Here is a 26,644-nt window from a genome sequence, read left to right on the forward strand (position 1 = left end):
GTACATTGCTGGGGGACCGGAACTCGATTTTGCGCGCGAATGATTCAAACATTGAAATAATTATGAAATAATGAATTGCATCAAATATAGAAAAAAAATAAACTATATTTAATGATAATTAAAAATTTATATTAAAATAGAATAGGTTACACGAAAAAATTATTATAAATTCAAGCAGTCCCCCAAAATTTTCAGCTAATGGCACATGAGCTGAATATGAATGGCTCATCCCTCCTACAGGATCCTTACTTTTTATTTGTTTTCTTTTTTTTTAAGTTTATAATAATGTTTAATTTTGTACGATATAATTCCTCTAAAAAAAGTATATAATTCATGATGAAAATAATAAAATAATACAATTGGCATGTAATATACTAATCAGATAGTATAGCAACACTGCAGCATTAGATGTTCACGTGATTTCAATATAAAAACTGTTTAATACACAAAACAAGACATATAAAATGCATTAGAATAAGACGTTCTATAAAAAAAACAAACATGTATGTAGATCACACAAGTTAGAAGAATTGAAACCTTTAATAAATCAAGTTTCCAGAGAATAAGACGAGTGCATAGTTATCAGGAATAAGATATTTATAATATAATATTATTATAATATTATTTTGTACTTTTTTTTCTAATTATTTATTTAATAATTAGAAAAATGCGCGCCTATAAGGATGCAGCCCTCCAAACACACTTTGAAAATGTTGCTTGCGAGCGCCATCTGTTGAGAAGGAATTTTTTCTGCCCGAAAGATAGGCAACCTGTCACACACACACGTGTATAAACAGTTTTGACTGCAACAAAATTCCGTCCAGGTAGATAGCGCTTGCAAGCAACATTTTCAAGTGTGTCTGAAGGGTTGCATACCTACAGACATCATATTTTCTAAATAATGATACTAATTTAATTTTAATTTTGTAATTAGTTAGAATAATATTTAGTATCTTATATGAAAAGTAAATATTTAAAAATTGAAATTAATCAATGTAAGATATTTAATGATTGTCGTAAAAATAATAAAAAATTAGAAAGTTGTTCATAATTTTATTAAAGAACGATCCATGTGTCCTTAAAATCATGTGTATGTTTATGTTTGACTGAGAATGAGATTATAGTAAAATGTACAATTATACGAATCCATGCTTTAAAATTATACTACATACTAATTGTAAGAATGAACGCTTAATAAATATAAGTATATTCTTAAATATGTACCTGTTTACGTATCTAGTAATTATAATTTAAAAATAAAGGAAATTCATTAAAATGCTTCGATAATCACTATTAACGTTGTATAGATAATTATTTCTTTGGTATAAAGTGTAGATAAATTCCATCGGATGGTCTCAAAATAAGAGCACCGTAAAATTTAATGTGGCCTTCTTGTAGAATACTTTTCACTTTCCATTTACGTAAAATAGCGGCGAGGACAAATTTTTCTTCCAATTGAGCGTATTTTTGTCCAAGACAATTTCGTGGTCCTGCACTGAATGGTATGTAAGCATAAGGATGCCTGTTCTTTGAATTTTCAAGTAAAAATCTATCAGGATCAAATTTTTCTGGATCTGGCCAAATATCTGGATGTCGATGAGTACCAAAAGAACTTAAGGCAACAACGCAGCCTTTGGGAATGATATAATCATCTGAAACGTAATTTAATATTGTTTAATTTAAGTGGAAATTAGTGTTGATAAATATTAATACTACTTATCTTACCTATCTTTACGTCTTCGGATAATTTTCGTAAAAATCCAGGTGCACTGGGATACAACCTGAGGGCTTCTTTGGTTACTCTATCGAGATATTTCAATTGCGCAATTTCTTTTGTCGTAGCTGATGCATTCGAATCGCCAAAAATATCATCGAGTTCTTGATGCACCTTTTCTTGAATGTCAGGATTATTACCAAGACAGAAAAGTGTCCAACTAATAGCAGCTGCAGTTGTATCGTGTCCCTTTGCATTTCAAAACGTACAATTATTTTCTATGCATATACCATATAAAAATCCTGTATTTAAGTGTGTATAACTTACAGCAAACATAACTGTATCCACTTGTTCCCTTAATTCCTCATCAGTCATTTGATTTCCATCTTTTTCTCTAGCATCTAATAAAAGATCTAGAAATGCTTTCCTTTTTGGTTTACCTACGCGATCGAATAAAAATTCGTTTTATTTAAGATATAAACAAATTATAAACAACACTCACCTATCTCGTCAAAAGCTTGAACCTCTTCGTTTATATCTTTTAACTCTCGCGCTATTTTCTTTTTTTTATTACCTGCAAAACAGTTTTATTTCATATAATTATTAAACGACAATGAAATACCTAACATTATCGTTCCAAATATTATTTTATTATATTACATTTCTTGTAAATGTATGCATCACGTTGATTGCTGCATAATATTCTTTTCCAACTTTTGTTAAAGCGAAAACCCAATCCCACGCGAGCCAAGGACGAAATATGCGATGCATCAGTAGTTCGGTAAATCTGAAAATATTTGTATGAAAAGAAATAAATAACTATCACCGGTATATTTACTATAAAGTGCATTGTTATGTGTATAGGGTGGTCCTATATATAAAATTATTCAATGTACCTATGAACGGCCTTGCCATATTCATTTTCAGTATCTTCTTGCATGTTTATATTAACTCCCATTGCTGTTTCTGAAATAAAAAATATGCATATTCAAAGTCTAACGAGTTATAGTGTGATCTCTGAATAATAATTTAATTATATAATAAAATGTAAACAACATTTTACCGCATATAACATCTAAAGTGCATCGATTAGCATACGGAAAAATATCAATGGGATCTTCTGGATTTTCCTTTAATTGTTTTTCAAGACATTTCACAAAAATGTCGGCTTTCTCAGACATCACCACTGCGTACTGTTCTAATATATTAAAATGAAAAGCCGGAGTAATCAATTTTCTGTCTCTCATCCATTTGTTTCCTGAAATTTACAAAATCAACCTTATGAAAAATAATCAATTTGTTTAACATGTAAACATTTTGAATTCTCATATAATTATACAATCATTTTACCTGAAGCTGTTAGCAATGCTTTTCCTAACCACGGTTCCAAATATTTATAAAGTGGTGCCTTCTGAATATTCGTAGTACTTCGTAAAATTATCTAAACAATAAATTTTCATTAATCAAACAAATGAAAAATTATCAATTTATATAATAATATATTAATTACTTCAACGTGTTCGGGTTTATGTAAATGAACGGTAGCCTCGTTTCCCAACCAAGTACGAAATAATCCATCCTTGTATCTGACCGAACAAATTTGTACTTTCAATAGTCGATCTGTAAAAGTAAACAATGATTTAAAGTTAAAAATAAAATTACAAACAAGAAGAAGAATGAAGAATATGCATAAATGCACAAGAAGAAAAATACAAAAAAAAAAAATAAAAATAAGAAAAGAAAAATATTAATTCCTTATCTATCATTCATAGAACAAAAACAGGAAACAGGAAACGGTATTAGAAAAATAAATAGTTATCAAATAAAACATTTCGATCGATAATAAACGATATGTAAGAATAATTTTTAACATTTTTCTATTTCTCTCTCTCTTTCAAGTTTTTTGTATTTATATTATAAAATGATTATAATAATAATAATAATAATAATAAATTAAATGAATGAAATGAAAGAAAAAGAAAATAATTGTATGGTATCTGTCTTTCTTATCATTGGTGTGATCCCAGGGTTAATGAAATGTCATCAATGCACGTGTGTTGCATTATCCAATAAAATAATGCGCATAAAGAAACGAGAAATAAGTCATTTTTATTAAAGATTATGTTCATTTGATAATAACTTCCGATGAGATTATATCATGATAATAAAATCATTGATTTTTCATATTTTCATTTAGTATAATCGAATTAAAAACAGGGGGGATGGATAAGATGGTATTAAGTGATTTAAGAAGAGACATTCTCGTAAAATTATGTGTGTGAATAGAACGAGATAAAAAAAAAAATAAATAAAAATTCGAAAAAAAAAACGGAAGCATCCTTGTTGAATTATCACAACTAATCCCCCAAGTTACTAATACCAACAAGTTTAATTCATCGCAATTTATGATAATTAAAGTTCATGCTCTTGATGACACAAAATAGATAAGTGGTTGGATACGAAGGTCACACAATCAAAGTTTTAGTGACACTTTAAATAAATAAATTTGTATGCACTCACATACATATATTCTTTTTTTATTTCTATAAAATCATATATTATATTCCTTTATTTTTAATATTATTTAAACGTGCATGCAGGTATTTTTATGACGATTTTTATATCGTCCGTACAAGTTTGTTTTTTTATATTAAAAATTGGAATGACACTAATCAAGTGCATTCCAATCATTTATCGATTTTTATTTCGAATTTATTTTCCTTTAACAAAACAAATCAAGCAACCAATATTAAATGTTAATAATTAAATGCGTTACCTTCTTTTTTTAATCTCCTCGCAGAAGATCCGCTACCAAATAAAATGTTACCTTTCGGTCCTGGAAGTTTATTGATCGTTTTACGAAAAATATATGCACTGTATAACGCAAATAATATTTTAATGAAAATAACAAGGCTTATGCAGCCTAATATTAAAAATGAAGAATTCATTATTTTCGTATATCAAGTATATCGTATTATAAGCTTAACACCGACAATATTTAAATAGTAATGAGCAGTAACGACGATCAACTTGCGAACTGTCCTTTTAATGCATCATGCAAGAATGATACATATATAAAGCATCGTCAAGATTTTTTTTATACTTTTCTATCGAATCACGTAGATTCAGTGTCACACTAACGACATTCTCGGAAACGTTCATTGGTGAATACTTTACATAGTAGTAATAATAATAATAATAATAATAATAATAATCATAATGGCAATAGTACGTGTTAAATAAAAGTGATTTAACTTTGAAGATTTTTAATAAATTTTACAAAAGAGAGGGAGACTTAATTCGTTATAGTTTAATACGATATTATATCATTCACGGACTGAATGATAATTAGAAAAAAGATAATATAAAATGAATGAAAAATTAATTATATTATTTCTTATCCGTTTAATTCAGATTAACTGCATTATTGTGATGTATTATATTTCATATCCATTTATCTATTTATTTTATAAATAAATATAAATGAAATCCAAGAGAAACACATATAGTTGTTTGCATCTAATTTACTTTTTTAGTTTGTTCTTTTAGAAAGAATTTGTTGCATTTTCATTTTCAATTATTATCGAACCAGGATGGTTCGATGACGTTACATTTAACAGGTGGCAAAGGTATGGGAGTTGTTGAAGGAAGTGATGTGGGTAAGAATTCACCAGGCCAAAGATGAACAGCATCCAAACATAATAAACCAATCAAAATACCATGCATTAATGGTGCCAAAATGGTCAACAATCTTCCTCTTGTACGTATTTTCTGTGGCCAAATAAATATTAGTCGAGAACCACCTAAAAATACCAAAATCAAACAATTTAGTACACCATAGTAATTGAGGAGTTTAAATAAATAATAAAAAAACACCTGTGTTCCGTCTAACAATCGAGGAACCAACGTGATGGGGATTAACACCTGCTGGTGCACTAAAAATCCCATTTCCAAAGGAAGCTTTTTTTTCGATAACTAAAAGCTCGACCACCACTTGACCGTTGCAGTACATGATTACTATCGAAATCTTTTTGTTTATCATAAATCGATCGTATTGATTGCGATTGTGTACTTAAAATGCTATCCTGAACAGTGCTTGATACACTAGTTAATGAGGTTTTATCATCTTCTTCGTTCCTTTGACGCACAAGGTCGATCCATTTATCATACCGACTAATTATTATAATAATAAGTTACAATTAAAATTTATAAGTTACAATTTAAATAATGACAGCTTACAATTCAAAGAAAATTATTTGAAAAATAGTCATTATAATGCAAAAGAAACTTACTTCAATTTCGGGGAAGAAGAGACAGCATCTTTATTACATCCACGAATTTGCTCCAGATTTTTCGTTTATCCACAATTATTCGCCAAATTTGATTTTTCCAATATGCAATATATATTTTTTCTGCCAATTATCTCATTTAACGTGAAACGCGATATCTCTGGACGACATCGCGTGGATTATGGCGTTAATTGCATAATTATTACTCTTATTATTATCGTTATTATTATATCATGTTTATTAAGAATCGAGTATGACAACCGCTCGAATTTCATTCATGTTATTTCGTCGAATTAAATTCGCGCATTTTATTCGATAAAATCTTCCTATTCGTTTGTTGGTAATGTCATTTCATTTAAAATTATTTAATTTGTTTTATAAACATTGAATTTAACGCTAATTTATCTTACAATCTTTAACATGCATATGCATATTTTCATGGCTTTTTGACAAAACCAACGTATCCAAATTTTTCAAGTTAACGATTTAACTTTTCGAATTATTATCAATTTTGATCATTATTTTCACGTTAACGCAACTAATAAATTATGGCAATGTTGTATAAAAATTGTAAGTAACCTTATTTAAATAAATACAACAAAAATTTATCTAATAACAGCATTTGAAATAAAATGACATAATCAAATCGGTTGATTTGATTTTTCTTTACCAAACAGATTGTTTAATACCTTTAATATATTTACAAATTTATGTATGCACTTTATTCTTTTTTTTCTTTTGCGAAAATATATGTTACATGGCAATAAATCAAAAATGAAAGCTTGAAATGAACATTTTACAGATAGCAAATCCGAGACAAAAATGAACAGACAGTCGAAATCAAATCTGGAAGAGATTGCAGCTAGTATAGAAGAACGTCATTGCGATTTAACAGGACGACACAGATATCTGAGGGAAAAAATCACTACAATGGAAAGATCCATACCAGCACTTATGGCTTATAACATGTGGGTCTCTGGAAAAGACTGCGACGATGCACCCTTTTGCAAAATTCGTCAAATTATGAACAAGCTGTCGCCCGATTTAGACCCTACTGAAAAGTTGCTTCGTAATTTGAAGAGTACCATTAAGGATCTCAACAAGGAGACGACGGAGTTGCACGTACGACCCGATTGAAATTCAACATACGACGATTACGGGGTAATAAATCTCGTCAGTATGAAGAACAACATACAAACAGAACAAAATAAAAGGAAAATATAACATCTATCGTTTTTACAAAGTTTATAATTTGTCGTATTTCCATTGTTCATATTACAGGTTTTGCATTCGCAATTAACAAATTCTTATTTCAGTACTATAAATATTGCAATGCATCAAAATTATATCATTTATAATCAATTGGTATACGCTATTAAATCAATATTTGATTTATTTTATATCGTTTCTCGTATTAGGACAAAATTATTGACGCTGATATTAAATTAGAGGAAACCGAAATGCAGTTGGAATCTCTCGAATTGGAAAACAAGGAGATGAACGATCACGTTAACGAAATAGAAAAAGAAATTCGTAGTTATCAAAGTACAAGTTTGCATTCTATTCATTCGGAAGATCTCATCTGTTTGACAAAGATTCATCAGCTTGCTAAAGACGAATTAGAGTTAAAAAATTGTATAACAGTATTGGAAGAAAAAGAGACTTTGTATGCGGAACAATTGGATCGTTTGCTAGCTTCGAAAGAATTTCAAAATATTTCTGGTAACAATAAGATGTTGAAACGTATTCAGGATCTGGAAAGTAATGAGAGGAGGATGCATTGTGCTTTACAGTTTTACAAGAACAATGTGCAACGATTAAAGAAGGAACTTGTTAGGAAGATGAGTGATGTTAGTTTTTCTTTTCAATTGAAAATATTATTCTTGACGCAAAAAACAAAGGGAAGAGTATAAAGATAAAAATAAAGACGAACAATTGTAATTATTATTATTTTTTTTTCAGAGTTCTATAGATTCAACGACCGCTTTAACAACTTCTAATCAAACCGCACGAGATAAATCACCCAAGAATGAAAATAACAAAGAAAATAAAAAAGCTTCTTTAAAAAAATTCAAAGACCAACGAACTGAGATTTCAAATGAACAGACTGCCATTCAAAAAAATAAGAAATTAGCTTCAATTAACGACCAAAATTACGTACGTTAATAAATCTTTCTTTCTTTAGGGTGTTTCAAAATCTTCATCTTAATTATATTTATTACACAAATTAATTTCTACCGTAGGAATCAAAAGCATGTATTTGTCCTAATAAGAATAATTATGAAATTGGTTCGATGACAAAAAAATCGGCTAAATCTTTGAAGAATACACAAATATTCCCTTCTAACGGATGTCCTTTGAAATCAAATTATGCTCAATTTTCGCAACAAGATAATGAAAGAATAAAAAATGATAAATGCAAAATTTCGTGCCATTCCATTTTGTCGTACTCAAAGTATTTGCATGGATCAACAGCAGTGAAAAATCCTTGCTCGGTTAATCTTCCTTGTGATCTTCCTCCTTGTGCTATAATGAAGTCAAGTATGCTATTATTTTCTAATTGTTAAGAGAAAAAAAATCAGAAAACATTCTTAACATTACTCGGAACATTCACAAGTCTTTCATGTATGTTTTAGTATGTCCAACAGCACCTTGCAACTACAAGGTTACATCTAATAATTCTTATATATCGTCATCGTCGTGCAAAAAATGCAATTTGATACGCAATAAAAATGAATGTAAATGCAATTGCAAAGGTAAATGTGCATTCGGATTATCCAGTGTACCCTGTAGATGTGGAGTCGTACCATCTTGTCCATTGGATAAAGGATATCAACCTGTAGCAAAATCGTTGTCGCGTAATTGTATAAGCAGCAGTGACAGCGATGACGAATACTGCGAATGTTGTTCTTGCGGTTGCGAAGACAGCAACGAGAATAATTCCTCTTGTTGTTGCAATTGAATATCGATCATTGTTTCATAAAGTAAACTTACATTGTTCTTTCTAAACAATACTTTTGGTTTAACAGTTCAATATTATCAAATAACATTGTAATATTATCAATACGAGTAATATCAAATTGGATTATACTACCGGAACATTTCACCCGTGATGCGAGATATTTATTTCATGAAAATTTATTTTTTATAATTATCGAAAAATACATGCGTAGAAAAATACGAACATTTATGCGTGGATGTAACTAAGAAAATAATTTGAATTATATATATCTTTTAGATAAAGTTTTATCTAGTCGTTTGAACTACGACTGAAACAAATCTCGTTTAATTTGCAGCATTATTTAAAAAGGTATGGCGAATGGGTAATAAGGACTAGCCTCGGATCTGAAAAATTACAAATCAAATATTAATACGTAATACGTAATACGTAATACGTAATAATATTAATACATGTAAATATAAAAAAGAATAAATTTACCCCGTCATCGGGCAGATTCTTCCATTGCAATCAAAAGTATCGATGTAGGCAATATCCTCGGGCGTAAGTTTAAAATCAAAAATATTACTATTTTCGATGATACGTGATTTGGTTACGGATTTTGGAATAACTACATGTCCACGATCCAACTAAAATATACAATGCAATATATATTTATTACAATATTCAATATTTGTTTGTTTTACAATTATGAAAGAAACAAAATATCGAATACAACTTACTTGATAGCGTAAAAGAATTTGTGCTGCTGTCTTCTTATATTTCTTTGCAAGTTCATTTAACTTAGCATCATCCAATAATTTAGGATCATCTGGCTTGGCCCATGGTCTATCCGGCGACCCCAAAGGACTATAAGCTGTAATGACAATTTCTTTTTCTTTACAGAAATCAGACAATTTTCTTTGATTTAAATACGGATGACATTCGATCTGAAAAAAAAAGATATTTCAATTATTAACAATCTCAAATATAAATTTGTTTAAGTAATTATTCAAAAAATTCAACGTACTTGATTGGTTACCGGTTTAACAGTACAGTTACTAAGTAATCTAGTAATCTGTTCCGAATTAAAGTTACTGACACCGATGTTCTTAGTTAATCCTTTTTTTAATACACCTTCCATACCCTTCCATGTATCAATATAATCAGCTTCGCTAAAGTCAGGAGTACCATCAGATTTTTTTGGAAATAAGTCATCCCCTTCTTTGTAAGCGATAGGCCAATGAATTAAATAAAGATCTAAGTACTCCAGACCAAGATTGCTCAACGTAGTTTTAAGCGCAGGCTCAACTAAATCAGTTTTGTGGTAAGTATTCCAAAGTTTACTGGTAATGAATAAATCTTTTCTAGTGACAACTCCTTCATTAATCTTGGTTTTGATAGCTTCTCCAACTTCTTTCTCATTACCGTAGACGTGGGCACAATCAATGTGCCGATAACCAGCATCTATAGCATCTTTTACAGCTTGAGTAACTTCTCCGGGTTTTGACTGCAAAACATTCAAATATTATGACCCAAAAGAAGAGCGTAATCAAAAGTATGCAATAAAACTTCAACAAGAATTTCATCACAGAGAATAAAAATAGGTTAACTCAGCGTTAGCCTTTAAATGTCTCATTTCTAAACTATAAAACTTTCAAATATATTCTTAGCGTATTCTTAATTATAATTATTTAACACTAGATAAACCAGACCAGTCATTTTAACTGGTCGCGCCATTTTAATTCAAAATTTCTACTTCATGTAACATTTGATATCTGTAAATATTTAAATATGTCTATAAATCCATTTATCTATTAAAATTATTATTGTTAAATATATTTTTTGTTATTTTTGAAGAGTAAATAAAGACTGGAAGGCTCAAAAAGCATTTTTTTATACACCAGTCATTTTGACTAATGTGGTAGAAATAGATATACTGAAAATGGTGGTATACCTAGTATAAATACAATTAAGATAAGCATTCATTTTATATTTAAATGACATTTCAATATTCCTAACATAATACATATTGTGTCTGTAACTATATTTAATTATATTATATAAAATTGATAAATAAATTTCTTTTTCCTTGAATCTAATAGATAGTTTGAAAATATAAAATACATCTATAACGTTTCTAAGATAATTATTTTGTTTTCTAAATACAAATCCATAATTATTAAATAATACATTTTTTTTCCTTTGCTTTTGTATTCATAATCGCAGTTTATCAGAAAATTAAATTGTAACCGCAATAATAATCATTTGATAATTCGATTATATAGTCTTTAAATACGTAATAAAAGTGACCTTGATTGAATCTTCTCTACCATAAGAAAATCTTAATTACTATTACACATATATATTATTATCATACACATATATAGTATATTATTAAGAAATATAAACAAAATATATATTTTTTTTTCAATGGTTCAAATTATTCATGTTAGAAAAAGTATAATAATAATAATATATATTCAATGTCATAAAAGAATAAAAACTTTGTATTATAAAATTAATTTGATTTGAAACTTCGAATTATTATGTTAGAAAAAGTATAATAATATTTATATATTATCAATGTCTTAAGAATAATGAAAATTAATTTGGTGATAACGTACCTTCCATGTACCCAGTCCAAATTGAGGAATAGTATTACCGTTGTAAAATTTAACATTTGGTACGTTTAAAACCATTTTTCTTGTTTATTATTTTAATTGAACAATATCTCTATTCTTTAACGAAATTATTCGTTATAGAAAATACTAAACAATTTGAAGGATATGATAGTATAAACGGTATGCTACGTCAACGACAGAATATACTTCGCGAAAATGCCAATAACGAGTAAAGCGCAGCGGCACATTGCGTGTTGTATTTATAAACGTTCTGATTTCGATCACCCCACTCTTTCTATTTGCGATACTCCCCACCCAATTTCTCAATTAATCCTATGCTTTAATATTATATAGAGCAAACATTAACATAAACATTATTTTATTTACAACTATAATATATATATATATTATTACAATCAATTCAAATGATTGTTGATATATATATATAGCTTCTTTTTAAAGACTGCTTATTTAACATTAATAGAAAATTATTCGTTCTTATGATTCAGATTTAAACAAAAAATGTATAATATATAATACAATGATGAGTATACTAGTAAGATGTTACGTAACAATAATTTCCTTGTTTATCATACGTCAGATATTGCGTATAAAGATTTCCTTGTGCTTAGCAGAGAAACTGGTCAATTCTTGTAAGAGAACAGTATGGAAAAGTACAGAACGGATGCTACTACCAATGATAGTAGTGAATAGCTATTAGAAGAATTCTATAATGCCAGTTGGAGCGGTAGACCATCAAAGGATGAAGCCCTCTTTTTTTATCCTTTACTACTGTCAATGTAATATATGTGTGAGTGTATTAGGGGAACCCTTCTTTAGTCCATTTCATATTAAAGTGGGAGGAATCAAGGTCACCCTCATATATTTTGCTATACTTCTTTCTTCAAGATGGTACAAGTTAAACACTAATTTTGATTATTGATTTTTTTTTAATTTTCTTTTACTATAATAATAATAATTATAAATATTGTTTTTTTTTTTATTGATTGAAAATTGTTAAATATTTGACGACAGTCTAATAGAAAAGTAAATAATATTGTACATATAACGATGAAAAAAGAAGTATGACGCTCACAATTGTTTAAAAGTATTTTGAAAAATGTTAATAACGTTTGCAATTATTTCAAATTATTTTCAAAATATTTTACGAGTTAATATCATTCAAACGTATTCGTAAAAATCTTACAGAATACACAAACGTGTAGAAATTTCATTTCTACGTGACTTATCAAACAAATCAATTGCTTTATTATTTTTGTTAACAAAATAGTACTGCATACTTTGTTTAACAATTTAACGTGTAATATCGGTGGTAACAAAAAGAAGCGATAAAAATATAAAAGTTATTTTAACATTATTATCACTTTGTAACATTAAAGATAATTTTGACGAATGTACGTCGATAACAAAGAACGTGGTTTATGGTAGTTCGTTTTTTTTTTCTTTTTTACATTGGTTATTTGCTCACTTATCAGCAGTCTTAATTATTCGAAGAATAAAATGTTACTTTTTTTAACATATTCATGATTTTAAATGTATTTCAACTATCAAACTTCAATTAGATTTGAAATAACCTTGCTGTTACATTTACAGAACAGGAAACAATGGAAAGTACCCATCATTGGTACGATTTTATTACAAATAAATTTGGCTCTGTCTCTCTTGATTTATTAAGAACAAAGACATTGTCCTTGTTCACATTAGTAAGAGACGGAAGAAGGGGGGATTAGACAGAAAGAGGGAGAATGGATAATTTGGCAAGTTGATTGATAAAATCATCCTTAAAAAGGGTTCTCACATTGTTCTTTCAGTCTGAGAATCTAACATATAAATCATATATTTCATTCAATTCATTTTTTTAAATAATCAATTTGATATTATCTTAAATGATAGATAAAACAATATTTATAATTATAATTTTTATAAAGTCATTTGAATTCGTTATATTATATATGTAGTGTTAATGACTTTATAATATTATCCTTCATTTTTGTATTATACTTTACTTGATTATAAAATAAAATTAAAACATAACTTACAAATTATTTACCTCGAAAACAAGAAGAAATTAAAATGAATGAATAGATTAACAGAGCTCTCTGCAAAACTATCATATATCTCTCTATATTCCATGAATTTTAAAATGGAATAGAAAATGGATAATATTTGTGACCTTGTACTCTGAAAGAAAAAATGATATAGAAAAATATATTAATTAATCAATACATTGATAAAGGTTTATATTTTAATTAGAGATATTTTATATTTACTCTGCTAATGGTGCTACTCTTTCACCAGTACCAATCGCTTTTATAGCAGTCATTTCATCCTTTGTTAATTCAAAATCAAATATTTCCATGTTTTCTTTAATTCTACTTTTAGTTACCGATTTAGCAATTACTGCTGCACCTTGTTGATACTAAAATATTATTATTATTCCTTCAATTGATATTTATATTAACACGTTAAAGAAAAATATTACCATACACAATGATAAACTTACAACATATCGAAGCGCTATTTGTGCTGATGTTTTTTTATATTTTTCAGCTATATTAATAATTACTGGATTATCCAAAGAATTTTTAATACCTAATCTATTTCCAGGTCTTCCAAGAGGCGAATAACCACTCACTACGATATTATACTTTTTGCAAAAATTAATTAAATTTTCTTGATTAAGATTTACGCTAACTTCGACCTAAAAAATAATACAAATTTAATAAACTATGAAAAATGAAGAAACTTCATAGTAAATAGTATTGATACATACTTGATTATTTACAGGAATAAATTTAGCGGATTTTACCAATCGAGTTATTTGTTCAGAATTAAAATTACTGACTCCAATACTACGAGTTAATCCTTGTTGAACGCATTCTTCCATACCGCTCCATGTCTCAAGATAATCGGTATCTGATAATAAAAGTTTACCATCCTTGTCTTTAGGTATTAATACGTCTCCTTCCTTAAGAATGAAACGAATGAAATGTTTTAGTTAATACACATTTGTAATATAATATTTCAATTTTGTATACTTACTTGATAAGCAAATGGCCAATGAATTAAATATAAATCAATGTAAGTCAATCCAAGATTTTCTAAAGATTGTTTACAAGTTACAACTACACTCTCTTTCTTGTGACGATTATTCCATAACTATAATCCGAATATATAAATAAAATAGATTTAATAAATCAAAATGAGAACATTTCTGTACATTTGTTATTTTTGCTTGTAATTATTTATTTTCAAATTTTACCTTCGTAGTAATAAAAAGCTCTTCTCTTGTTACAGTTTTATCATTGATTTTTGCTTGTATCGCAGCACCAATTTCTTTTTCATTTTCATAAAAGAAAGCTGTATCAATGTGACGGTATCCAAGGTCAATAGCATCCATAACAGCTTTTTCCACTTCTCCCGGTTGAGACTGTTTTTTTTTTTTTTTTTTTAAATGAATTGTAATTAATAAGATAATGTTTCAGCAATTCAAATTTCCCACCCAAGATGCTAATGAAATCTAACCTAATTTCATTGAAAACATATATTGTATAATATATAATGTTAATATCTTACCAAATAAGTTCCTAAAGCAAACATCGGCATTTTATATCCATTTGCAAGTGTTATGGAAGGAATTTCAGCCATTTTTTTAAATGATTAACCTCAACAAACTTTTAATTGATACGTTTAACAGTATGTAGTTGCACAGCTATTTTCAATCTGTATTATCTATCATTCGTCTCTGCTATTTATCAAAGAGGTGTTATATAACCATTTTGTAGATATAAGATATAAATTTAAAAGAATATTGATAATCATCTTACCATGTCGATAATTATGTTATTTTAAACTGCAAAATGTAAATAAAAAAATATGCTAACGCAATACCAGTATAAGATGTCTTTTTCTTTTATTATTATTATTTTTAATTTTTTGCTTAGTAAATTTATTAAATAATCAAGATAAAGATAAGATTTATTAACAAAAATGTATAAATATAAAATAAATATCAGTTGTTAAAAAATATAAATTATCAGTTATATATATATGTATATATATAACTGATAATAACAATATCATTTATTGATATTGATTTATTGATTAAAATAAAATAAATCATATAAACAATTATATCAAATAAAATGCTTAAAATTCTACATTAAATGGGTAATCCTTGTGTTTCTCGAACCTACAAAAATATATTTATAAAATAATTATTAAAAGAATATTTTTATAATAATAAACTTACTCTTTAGCTGAACAAACTCTTATGCCACAATCAAATTGATCAATAATCGCTATTTCTTCGGGAGTAAGTTTAAAATCAAAAATATTAATGTTCTCTTGAATGCGTTTTTTAGAAGCAGATTTAGGAATCGGAATGGTACCAATATCAACCTGCAAAATAATATTTAATTTCAAACACAAATATTTCAAAATAAAAAGTTTCTTTTAACGATATACAAATATATATATATATATATATATATCAATTTAAATACCAAATATCTGAGTATAACTTGTGCCGATGTCTTTCCATATTTCTTAGCAATTTCTTCAGTCTGATTGATGTTAACTTGTGGATCGTCAGATTTTGCCCAAGGACGCATAGGTGAACCTAAAGGACTATATGCCGTAATAGCAATGTTACGTGCTGCACAAAATTCTCTTAACTTCTTTTGATTCAAATTAATATGACATTCGACTTGATTTATTACTGGTTTTATGGTTGCCATAAAAAGTATACGATCAATTTGAATTGAGTTGAAGTTACTAAGACCAATGCTTTTGGTTAATCCTAAATTAACGCATTCTTCCATGCCTTTCCACGTTGTAGTATAATCAGTATGTCCATACTTAGGATTACCTTTCTCATCGACTGGCCAAAGTCCTTCTGCATCGTCCTAAAACAAAATGTAACACTTTCATTAAAATCAATAACATCTACCAATAATATAAAAATGTCTCAAGTCAAATGTCTTACCGCATAAGACACAGGCCAGTGTATAAGATATAAATCAATGTAATCAAAACCAAAATTTTTCAACGACTGCTTACATGCAGGTACAATTTTTTCTCTTTTATGCATTGTATTCCATAACTATAATAACAAAAGTTAATAAATAATACAATGTATTTAGGTATGTGAAACTTAATATAAAAATAATAATAATATACCTTCGTTGTAATATAAAGATCTTCTCTTTTAACAACACCTTCAGCAATTTTTTCTCTCAAAGCTTTCCCTATCACTGCTTCATTTCCATATATATAAGCACAATCAAAGTGTCTATAACCAGCATCGACTGCATCTTTAATTGCTTGTTCGACTATTTCTGGATCATCCTGTTATAAAGAAAAAATAAAATAATTTTAACAATATGTTTACTGTTAATAAATTAGATGAATATTTGAATTTGAAGTTTCAAAATACTTACACCACCTTGCCAAGTACCAAGTCCAAGTACTGGAATTTTTGTACCATTGTTCAAAGTCACAGTTGGTGCTACTCCTGGAGATGCTTTTGCCATACTTGTCGATCGATGAGATTACAATGATTATTAATATGAAATTATTGTGTAAAAGATTATATCAAATGTATCTATGTAAAAGGTGAATCAAAACATATATTACTATCTAAAATAATCTATCAGGTAACTGTTGTATGAAAAAAATCATTTTAATGAACGATATAACATAAGATTGAATTATTTTTTACAATACAAGATAACCTTGAAAGAATTTCAGACTAATGTATCTTTATATGGTTATTAATTTTTATTTTATACCATGGTACCGATAGAGGGACGAATTCAAAACTAATAGAAAATCAATTGACTTACCGTGTATATACATATACAAGGTGTTCCGTAATTACATGATCAAACTTTTTCAATCAATTTTTAAAATATTACATAATTTTGATCTTTCAAATTTAAAACACATTGTACATAGATAGATTTTGATATTATAAAAAAAAAAAATAAATTGCGATAATTGAAGTGTTATTTCAATTACATTATATGTTACTAGATAATAACTACGCAACAAGTGTTTTTTTGCGATGTTATCTAATACATATAGGATAGTAATTTATATGTATCATATACATCCAATGTCGAACATAAATATTGATAGAAATAAAATTTTCCTATTACATTTTTTTCTATAATCTATAAATATGATTCTTTAATTACAATGTTTTTTTTTAATAAAATATATTTTATGTAAATCAATGTTTCTCAAATTTTGTTTACTTGAGCTCTAATACTCTTTTTAATCTTTATTTATTAACTATTGAAAATTTGTTTCTTTTATTCTTTTTTTTTTAATTTTTTTTTATTAATATTTTGTATTATTTAGAAAAAGCTTGAAATATTATTTTTGAAGAATATATATATATATATAATTGTTATCATACCTGATTTATGCGAGGATAAAATAATACCTGTTTATGTAACGATCTCGTGCAGAATACTACAAAGCAACGTTGTTCGCAATAAAATGATGGAAGAACCGATGTTCTTACTGTATATGTATATTTATTGGTAGATGTATATAGATGTAAATGTATACATGTATAGACGTGTGATAAATCTTATGTCCAATTATATTAGGTATTGTGGTAATAGTGTCAAAAGTTAAAATGAACGATAACATTTTACGTAATGTTTAATCGTTGATTTTAGATGGAAATAAAAAAAATATATATGTATATATATATATATATCAAATTTACAAAATTATGCATGATATTTGTAATTTTTTGTTTACATGTATAGTTATATATTTACAAATGTAATGATTAAGTCTTGATTATCGTACGAGTATTTCTATTTTTACATATCAAATATTTGTACATTATTCATTTATTGTAATAAAAATAACTACACATGTATGCATGTTTGAATTCAGTCATTTCATATAATGACAAATCTTGTAATTATAATTTCATTACAATATATTTTCTTTATTATCAATATATATCTCACTTTTTGTTTTTCAATGAATTTCTTGTTGTCTTGCTTAAAAAAAAAAAAAAAAACCATTTTCATTTAATTGTTATTCATTTTAGCACGCGTAAGAGGACCCCAATTTTCGACTGGATTTTCTGGAAACCTTAATAGCCCAGTTCGTCGAGAAAATGGATTAGCTTCTGGATGTAACTCGAATGATATATTTAGTTTCATTGGAGAATCCAAAATATTTAAGGCTTGATGTTTATTTGGCACGTTTTCCTTTGGCCTTTTAGCCGGATGAAGTTTTTCCCATGCACGTACAATATCCCATATGACATCAGTGGGAGCATCAGTTTTAATAGAGAATTTATTTGCATGTGAATATGATACTTTGTATCCGGCATTTAATAATGCAGATCTGAATAATATCATAGGCGGTGTGATGCATTTGACCAGAGACATTATGCGGTCAAGGGTATAATACAAAGGTATATCTAATTCTTCGTTTATCATAGTTAATACCCCTTTTATTCGTTTTCTCGTTGTCAATTTCATATTATCTATATTATGCAATAATCGCGAAACAAATGTTTGGTCGTGCAAGGATGCTATCCAAATAGGACCAGCAACGTAATGTTCGCCTTTGCAAAATTTACAATTTTTATCAGAAATTAAATGAGACCTAGAAAATTTATTAGAGTTTACTTTCATTATAGGTTGAATAGTAAGACTTTCACAACTAATACATTGATATACTAGTCCTGTTTTACTAGCATTATCTTTACATTTTAATTGGCTTCCGATAACTTTGACAAATACTCTTATATAAAAATCTGCGCTGACCGATAACAGTGGTACTATATAACGACCATGACGTCCTGCATGAGATGCAATCTGTTGTAACAAAATTCTTAATGCCATTTCGTGACAGGCTTTAGTTTTAAGAGAGATAGCGCCATATTTGACATAACAAGTTTCTGGTGTGTTACCAGCTAACACAGCCATATCCGTTGCCGTAACTAAAAGTATTCCACCATTTATTACGCATTGTACTGCAGCATCTAAAAAGGTCGAAGGACAACCATAAGGATCTAAATCAACGGCATGGAAACCTTTTCTTTTATTTTGGTACATGACCAGGATAGCATCCTCTTGACTTGGTTTTACTATATGTTCCACTCCATTATGTCGAATGTTTTCTTTCATCGCTTTAAGAGCTTCTTTCGAAAGATCATTAGCTATTATTTCTTTGATACCTTTTATTTCTTTGGCATATCTAATGCTACGCAAACCAGTCGCTGATAATGCTTCTAATATAGTAATACCATCTTTCTTAAAACATGATCCATCATTTGAATTTTTCACTCCATCACATTTAACATTTATCTCTTCGTTTAATTCTCGCAGATCTTCAGCGAAAAGTGACAATACAGCTATACTGAGATCTCTATTGAACTCTTGTACTGGATTATAAAATACATTCTTAGAAATTACCAATAATTCAGCTTCTCCTTCTTTTATGTATTTCTCGGTTTCTAGTTTTGCTATCTTCGTCGCTTTTTCACCATCCATATTAAAAGGAAAGAAATATGTGATAGCCTGAAAATATATTTTAATTAATATATAAAATAATGTCATTCTCTACAAAAATACATGCAACTGTTTATAATCATCACACTAATCTGAACTTTGAAATATTAATTAATAAATGTAAGATTTATTGAAAACAATCTATCTAATGCATGCTACAATTAATTGAGAAATAATTTGCATTCAATTGTGAGATATGATTAATAAATAAAATTAAATAAAATAAAATAAAGTAATTAATTTCATTTAATAAACATAATATAAATATTTTCCTTACCTACAGCTCGTTGTTCCTGTCCAGCGCAATATTTGTGAGGTTAAGGTGCAAATATCGATACTCATAGAGGTAGCTTGTGATTGGACGAAAGGAATCGATTGTACAAGATCGATATCCGCGTAATTTAAATGTAATAATCTATCGCTTATTTAAAAATGTCATTTAAATTTCATTTTAATTTCAAATTTTACATTATCAGTTTGAATTTAATTTAAAGATTTTAAATATGTAGCACGTCAAAGTAAATACTTATTTACAAGATAAGATAGAATAATGGAAAAATCCATGCGGTTATCAATAAATTGATAAGAAATACTGTCTGCGATTTATTCTCGGTGATTTTCTAGAAAATATTGTCATTTAATAATAAAAATAATCAGTTAAATAATTAAATAAGTATATTAAATATTTGTTTAAATAAATAATGCAAATAAATAAATATTAACACGTGGGGGAACACTTGAAACACGACGCATTTTCCATGACCCAGATAAAAGTAGTGAATTAACATTTTTATAATTGGCAGCATCAAATAAATATTTGCTATTATCGTAATAAGTAATTTTGATGTGCCATATAGTTGATTTGTTAAATAATTCGTTGAAAAATAGTTAAAAATGTAAAAAAAATTAAAAAAAAATAATAATGCGTTGAAATATAATTTAAAGACATTTGCGCATGATGCGGAATTTTCGCAGCTTCCGCAACATAAAGGAATCAAAGTTCTGTTAGGGTTGTAGGTGGGGATATTGTTCTAGATGGAGTCAGCGATGGTTGTTCAGTCTCGTTCTTAGTCTCCTCTTGGCTGGAATCGCGCGAATTAACTATACTCCGGTATTTAATCGATGTTACTACGAAAAGTTACGCGTGTCCTAACTTAATACAAAGAAATATTGTGAAAATTGGTTTTTCTAAAACCAAAAAAAAAAAAAATATAACAATAATATACAAAACAATTTGTTCATTATCATTTAATCGAAGAAAGGAAGATTAAAAAGGTGAAACAAATCATTAATGCGTATTTCTTTTCATTAATCTTTTCAAATATGATAATCTAACACGTTCAACACACATGAGCACGTACACCCACACAAATGTACACATAGAATCTTTTTTCAGAACTGCAGTCATCCGCAAATAGACGATCACGTAAATAGTCGAAGATAAAATTTCTACTGACGTTATTTATAATATGCATAGTGTTCATTTAGAAAACGCGATATATAATATACACTGCAAAAGAAAATAACGTAAATATTTTTTTTCTTCCATCTTCGTTATAACAATTATTCGAGTAGCTTAGATTAGATATTATTTAATCAGTAAATTCTTTTTCAAGGATACCCTTTCTCTCTTTCTCTTTCTCTCGAGTTAAGAAAGAAATGTAAATAAAAAAAAAAAAAAATCATTATATTATACTAGTATTGGAACAAAAATCTAGGTCAAAAACATTCACATATATCGATACACGCCCTTATTCGTGACACCATTTTACATTGAAAGAAATGTTTTCGTGGAACGTTTTTAAGAACACGTGATTTTTCGTTATTAACAATCTTTCATTTGAAGAAATGTGTATGGTTCGATCATAGATCGAATGAACGATGATTAAAAGATGGTTTCATTGATTAAATCAAAGATTACGAGCTTTTACTTTGGATACCGCTGAGTTTCGAAAAACAGGTTCAAAAATGTACACTTTATCTATCTTTCTCTCTCTGGCCTTCTCTCCATCTCTCACTTTCTTTCTTTTTCCATTACATGGGAGGGTGGCTGCGTGCTTTCTGCTGGGGTAGATCGATAAAACACATGCGCTCTGAGGGGTACATGCTCCCTTAGGAAAGAAGCGCGTTCAAGAGCTTTCCAACTTGAGCTTTGTATATACACCGATAGAAAAACACAGGACACCAATACAAATGTAGTTCTACATTATTTCTTTCAAGCGTATTTATCGTTTAACCAAAGAAGAACAATCAACCCTGTCCACCCTTCCCAATCCCTATTTTAAAGTCTTACGACCAAAAGTTATTTCTACGAGCTTGCCAATTACGTTCGAGTAACTGCATCTCGCTTAGCTGGTGCATCCAATCGTTTAAAACGGGAAACAAATAAAGGGTTACTTTCTTTAGTCATTTTTTGTTTGTTTACAAATCTATACAGAAGGTAGTCATTTTTCTTCAATATTTGAATGGTTAGAAAGTCAAATGTTACAAGGTTCAAAACGTATGGGACTTTTAGCACGATGCTAGCTCTATTTTTATACAATTCTATACGAATTACGTCAGGATTATGTCAAGATTATGTCAAGTTTGCGTCAAAGTTGTGTAACAGGGTAATAACTTTGGACAAACGAGAAAAATCATTTACTACTTTAACTATAATTTGAAATATTGCAATAACGTGCTATAATTTTACCTTAAAAAAAAAAAATGATTTACTGTAACTATAAATGATAAATGAAAATGATTTATTACTGTAATTATAATTTGAAATATTGCAATAACGTGTTATAACTTTAACTTTAATCATTCCATTCCAAATGAAATATCTAATTATTCATTTATTCGGTGGATAGGAACTCGATGACATCACGATCTTTTTTTTTATTCACGATTACTGATAAAGAGAGACAGAGAGAAGGGAATCAACAAGTAAGTTGGCGAGTACATCGTTCGATTTCGATGTGCGAGTGTATTACCTAATAACACGTCACCTTTGATGCTAACCACGTTAACGAACAAACAGTCGTAATCTTTATTTATAGGTGTGAAATAATCTGATACTTAAACGACCTTCCTAGATGCATCAACTTCTTTTCTAGTAAATTTTACATTAGCTAGGTTTTTTTATTTTTTATTTTGTGGTATTTTTTCGAATCGAGTAGTTTGCAACGATTCAATCTAATGTGGTTTTTACAGAACATAATATGCGAATAACGGGGAAGTAAATACGAGAAATATACAATTCTATTCTACACTGTTTTACAGTTTACATTGACATGATTTCAATACAGTCATACAGTGTATAAGATAATCACTTATCCGCGACACAGTTCTTTCGAAAATATCGCTATTCTATAAGCACGTATTCACATACACACATATACACACATATGGTTGAAGTTACGAGCCGATTCTGAAATTGTATCCTCGTATGATCATTTATTTAAAAAGACGTGTCGTCACTTCGAGGGTTAAACAGCTGTTGTCCTTGATACGCGATCATTATATTATATTATTTTCATTCTTACTTTTTAGTCTTTTTTATTCTCTCTCTCTCTCTCTTTCTCTCTCTTATTGTATTATTATATTAAACGTAAATTCACGTGATGATTCGATTGCTTTTTAAAGTGTAAACTATGTTCATTTTTATGTACCTACTTATACATATGCATACAGATAGCATCTTTGTTTAAATTAGTTCAAAAGTAGAGTAGAAATTTGAGACAAAATGTAACGAGAGTGTTAATGTAAATAGGTTGAACATGCACGAACCTTTTTCTTGATTGCACGCGATAATTTAAACGATATCGAATCGATACTGCGACTAATAAGGGAACGAACAAAGTTTAACCCTTTGAGTGTTGAATACTTTTACCCCTAAAATGTTTAGTATTAATTCATTTACTTTTTGTATTAGTCTATAGTCTTTTGTATTGAGTCTATAGCATTCAAAGGGTTTAAAGGTCGTCGTCTCTTTTAAAGATTAAAAGAAGCTTCAATGATTTTAATCGATAACAAATGATATATCAAAGATTACAAAGTTATTTTGTAGATGTCGATATTGGAACATTATTATTAGGGATCCTGTAGGAGGGATGCTGCGCCATTCATATTCAGCTCATGTGCCATTGGCTGAAAATTTTGGTGGACCGCTTAAATTTATAATAATTTTTTCGTGTAACCTATTCTAATTTAATATAAATTTTTAATTTTATCATTAAATATAGTTCATTTTTTTCTGTATTTAATGCAATTCATTATTTCATAATTATTTCAACGTTTGAATCATTCGCGAGCAAAATCGAGTTCCGGTCCCCCAAAAATGTACATGGCGCATCCCTCATATAGGATCCCTAATTATTATAACTGTTAAACAAATGATTTTTTTGTCAGTTAAACAATTGTAAGTAAAATGGAGGCAGAAAAAAACGGTACTATCGAGAAAGAAAAGAATGAAACTATCGATGAACAAGGAACGGTAGTTACACCAGTTACAAATGAAGTTGCAAATATGAAGATTGAGGACAATACAGCGAGTGCAGGAAATTCAACCCCAGGTAGTCCAGCTGCTTCACCTGCTGGAAGTTTTGTAGCTAATTTCAAAGCTTTCTCGAAATTTGGTGATCCTAAAAGCGACGGCAAATTGATAACTTTAAGCCAAAGTGACAAATGGATGAAACAGGCTAAGGTAATCGATGGTAAAAAAATTACAACCACGGATACTGGGATTTACTTCAAAAAACACAAGTAATAATTTTGATGAAATCAAATTAAACAGAATTTTCTTACGAAAGCTTGCAATTAATTAATTTGTTCAATCATTTTCGAAGATCAATGAAATTGGGGATCGAACAGTACAAGGCCTTCCTCGAAGAACTCGCTAAAAGTAAGAAAGTCGATTTAACAGAAATGAAAAATAAAATGGCGAATTGTGGAGCACCTGGTGTTACTGGATCAGTCCATGTAAGTATTAACCCTTTTCGGACGTATTTAATTTGGACATGGGTGTCGTAGTGGTCGGAATTAATATATAATATATTCTGCCTGAAAGATAGGCAACCCGTCATACACACGTGTATAAACAGTTTTGACTGCAAACAAATTCCGTCCCAGTAAATGGCGCTCGCAAGCAACATTTTCAAAGTGTGTCTGGAGGGTTGCATTCATACAGGCTCTAGCGCATTTTTATAATAATTACAAAGAAAGTAAATAATAATACACTTTAAAAAATATTTACAAATCAAATATTTTTATAAATAATGATTAAAAATTGAACTCTAATATTGTAATTAATTTATGCATATTTTTAGAATAATATTTAGTATTTTATATGAAATAAAAAATGAATTACAGGCAGGTAAAGCAGCTTCAACAGTGGACCGTTTAACAGACGTGACCAGGTACACTGGTTCCCATAAACAACGTTTCGATGAAAGTGGGAAAGGTAAAGGTATAGCTGGACGAAAGGATTTACCTGATCAATCAGGATACGTCCAGGGATACCAAAATAAGGACACTTACAATAAAGGTCACTAGCCCAGATACGATTTTTGTTCTCTCATCTTGAACACAACTATATTGTCCCGTCCAGGCAGTATGCACGTAAAAGCTTCGTCAGATTTTTTTGTAGAAACGTTTTCTTTCTGATGCCTGCGTACGGGTCCCTCACAATGCTTCCTCAAGGTCGTTTTATTATTTCATTCTTCGATCGATTACACATTCCGTGAGGAATCCCTTCTTTCTTTTATTCCTACCTATACACATGGATTATTTAAATAGAAAAAGATCGAAGAATGACAAAAACGTACGACCATTGATCGTTAAGATCCTGGATGATCTTTGATCTGTCAAATCTTAAAGTACCTAATTACAAAACGTCACGTTTTTATATTATCTAAATGGAAAAAAGACTTTTGTAATGCTGGATCGATTACTATAGTCTTTCAAAATATAAAACGACGTACGTTTCTGTGATAATCAGGACGAATACACTTAAATATGAACTCTCTGTCGATTATGTTGTAGATATTGATCTCCATTTTGAACAATATTTGAACAATATTTGAACAATTTTCAGAAATTATATTTGTGCTGTATGAGCAATAACAATAATATAACAATTTAAAAAGACAAACATAATGCTAACATATTCGAAAATGATATATTCCATTTTTCGCTAAATATTGTATTGTATTTTCATGAGGCAAAACAAACTAAAAAAAAAAATATATATATATATATATATATATATATATATATATATATATATATATATATATTAATATATTGAATCATATAACAAATATTTTCAAAAATATCATAATCGAAGGTTTCTTTTTTCTTTTTTTTATTGTAATGCATTAAAAAAAAAAAAATGCTTTGACGAGAATTTTTAGGTGTGTTCTATTTAACCAAAATCAAAATAATTAATTATATAAATAAATAAAAATATACAAAAAGTTAATGCTAATGCAAACGATATATACGATCTTGTGATATTGCTGATT

The 26,644-nt window shown here is 28.5% G+C and overlaps 8 protein-coding genes and 1 long non-coding RNA gene across 12 annotated transcripts; 3 read left to right on the forward strand and 6 right to left on the reverse strand.

Annotated features, from left to right (window-relative positions):
- Positions 1–1,033: 1,033 nt before the first annotated feature.
- On the reverse strand, positions 1,034–4,784 carry LOC107067902 (cytochrome P450 4C1). The gene is made up of 10 exons (XM_089175560.1): positions 4,491–4,784; positions 3,225–3,334; positions 3,065–3,155; positions 2,778–2,972; positions 2,611–2,680; positions 2,369–2,501; positions 2,217–2,283; positions 2,042–2,154; positions 1,726–1,963; positions 1,034–1,652 (listed from the first exon to the last, which is right to left on the reverse strand). The coding sequence occupies exons 1-10, from the start codon at positions 4,660–4,662 to the stop codon at positions 1,312–1,314; spliced, it is 1,530 nt and encodes a 509-aa protein (XP_089031686.1). The 5' UTR covers positions 4,663–4,784; the 3' UTR covers positions 1,034–1,311.
- Positions 4,785–5,134: 350 nt separating this feature from the next.
- Positions 5,135–6,299, reverse strand: LOC149031571 (uncharacterized). The gene is made up of 3 exons (XM_089175564.1): positions 6,007–6,299; positions 5,591–5,887; positions 5,135–5,517 (listed from the first exon to the last, which is right to left on the reverse strand). The coding sequence occupies exons 2-3, from the start codon at positions 5,754–5,756 to the stop codon at positions 5,288–5,290; spliced, it is 396 nt and encodes a 131-aa protein (XP_089031690.1). The 5' UTR covers positions 5,757–5,887; positions 6,007–6,299; the 3' UTR covers positions 5,135–5,287.
- Positions 6,300–6,402: 103 nt separating this feature from the next.
- Positions 6,403–8,103, forward strand: LOC107068002 (uncharacterized). Its single transcript, XM_015323989.2, has 3 exons — positions 6,403–6,573; positions 6,806–7,125; positions 7,422–8,103. Exons 1-3 carry the CDS (start codon positions 6,552–6,554, stop codon positions 7,914–7,916), a joined length of 837 nt encoding a protein of 278 aa, XP_015179475.2. The 5' UTR covers positions 6,403–6,551; the 3' UTR covers positions 7,917–8,103.
- A 1,022-nt stretch (positions 8,104–9,125) lies between these two features.
- LOC149031572 (aldo-keto reductase 1B) lies at positions 9,126–11,782 on the reverse strand. Its single transcript, XM_089175562.1, has 5 exons — positions 11,569–11,782; positions 9,972–10,451; positions 9,685–9,891; positions 9,443–9,591; positions 9,126–9,348 (listed from the first exon to the last, which is right to left on the reverse strand). Exons 1-5 carry the CDS (start codon positions 11,641–11,643, stop codon positions 9,306–9,308), a joined length of 954 nt encoding a protein of 317 aa, XP_089031688.1. The 5' UTR covers positions 11,644–11,782; the 3' UTR covers positions 9,126–9,305.
- A 259-nt stretch (positions 11,783–12,041) lies between these two features.
- Positions 12,042–13,660, forward strand: LOC107068004 (uncharacterized). Its single transcript, XR_001475949.2, has 2 exons — positions 12,042–12,376; positions 13,180–13,660. It is a non-coding gene; the product is annotated as an uncharacterized LOC107068004 (long non-coding RNA).
- On the reverse strand, positions 12,496–15,553 carry LOC107067901 (aldo-keto reductase 1B). Of its 2 annotated transcripts, none has more exons than XR_016177642.1 (8): positions 15,163–15,416; positions 14,849–15,016; positions 14,629–14,745; positions 14,360–14,554; positions 14,090–14,287; positions 13,857–14,005; positions 13,637–13,767; positions 12,496–13,406 (listed from the first exon to the last, which is right to left on the reverse strand). XR_016177642.1 is itself a non-coding variant. In XM_089175563.1 (8 exons), exons 2-8 carry the CDS (start codon positions 15,232–15,234, stop codon positions 13,725–13,727), a joined length of 942 nt encoding a protein of 313 aa, XP_089031689.1. In that variant the 5' UTR covers positions 15,235–15,334; positions 15,414–15,553; the 3' UTR covers positions 12,496–13,724. The 2 variants fall into 2 exon arrangements, 1 of the variants encoding a protein (XP_089031689.1); XM_089175563.1 differs by having other exon boundaries at positions 12,496–13,767; positions 15,163–15,334; positions 15,414–15,553.
- On the reverse strand, positions 15,547–18,141 carry LOC107068000 (aldo-keto reductase 1B). Of its 3 annotated transcripts, none has more exons than XM_015323984.2 (7): positions 18,011–18,141; positions 17,028–17,121; positions 16,768–16,935; positions 16,574–16,690; positions 16,092–16,493; positions 15,839–15,987; positions 15,547–15,778 (listed from the first exon to the last, which is right to left on the reverse strand). In XM_015323984.2, the coding sequence occupies exons 2-7, from the start codon at positions 17,118–17,120 to the stop codon at positions 15,736–15,738; spliced, it is 972 nt and encodes a 323-aa protein (XP_015179470.1). In that variant the 5' UTR covers position 17,121; positions 18,011–18,141; the 3' UTR covers positions 15,547–15,735. The 3 variants fall into 3 exon arrangements, with proteins under 3 accessions (XP_015179470.1, XP_015179471.1, XP_015179473.1); XM_015323985.2 differs by having other exon boundaries at positions 17,028–17,191; positions 18,011–18,125; XM_015323987.2 differs by having other exon boundaries at positions 18,038–18,094.
- A 299-nt stretch (positions 18,142–18,440) lies between these two features.
- On the reverse strand, positions 18,441–20,735 carry LOC107067999 (tRNA methyltransferase 1). The gene is made up of 2 exons (XM_015323983.2): positions 20,416–20,735; positions 18,441–20,147 (listed from the first exon to the last, which is right to left on the reverse strand). The coding sequence occupies exon 2, from the start codon at positions 20,118–20,120 to the stop codon at positions 18,645–18,647; it is 1,476 nt and encodes a 491-aa protein (XP_015179469.1). The 5' UTR covers positions 20,121–20,147; positions 20,416–20,735; the 3' UTR covers positions 18,441–18,644.
- A 472-nt stretch (positions 20,736–21,207) lies between these two features.
- On the forward strand, positions 21,208–25,679 carry ringer (tubulin polymerization-promoting protein ringmaker). The gene is made up of 4 exons (XM_015323988.2): positions 21,208–21,413; positions 24,531–24,884; positions 24,968–25,100; positions 25,491–25,679. The coding sequence occupies exons 2-4, from the start codon at positions 24,550–24,552 to the stop codon at positions 25,671–25,673; spliced, it is 651 nt and encodes a 216-aa protein (XP_015179474.1). The 5' UTR covers positions 21,208–21,413; positions 24,531–24,549; the 3' UTR covers positions 25,674–25,679.
- The last annotated feature ends 965 nt before the right edge of the window (positions 25,680–26,644 follow it).

The sequence above is a fragment of the Polistes dominula genome, unplaced genomic scaffold (assembly GCF_049000335.1).
Source record: "Polistes dominula isolate Pdom_NZ unplaced genomic scaffold, Pdom_raw_medaka contig_17, whole genome shotgun sequence".
In the NCBI taxonomy this organism is placed as follows: Eukaryota; Metazoa; Arthropoda; class Insecta; order Hymenoptera; family Vespidae; genus Polistes; species Polistes dominula.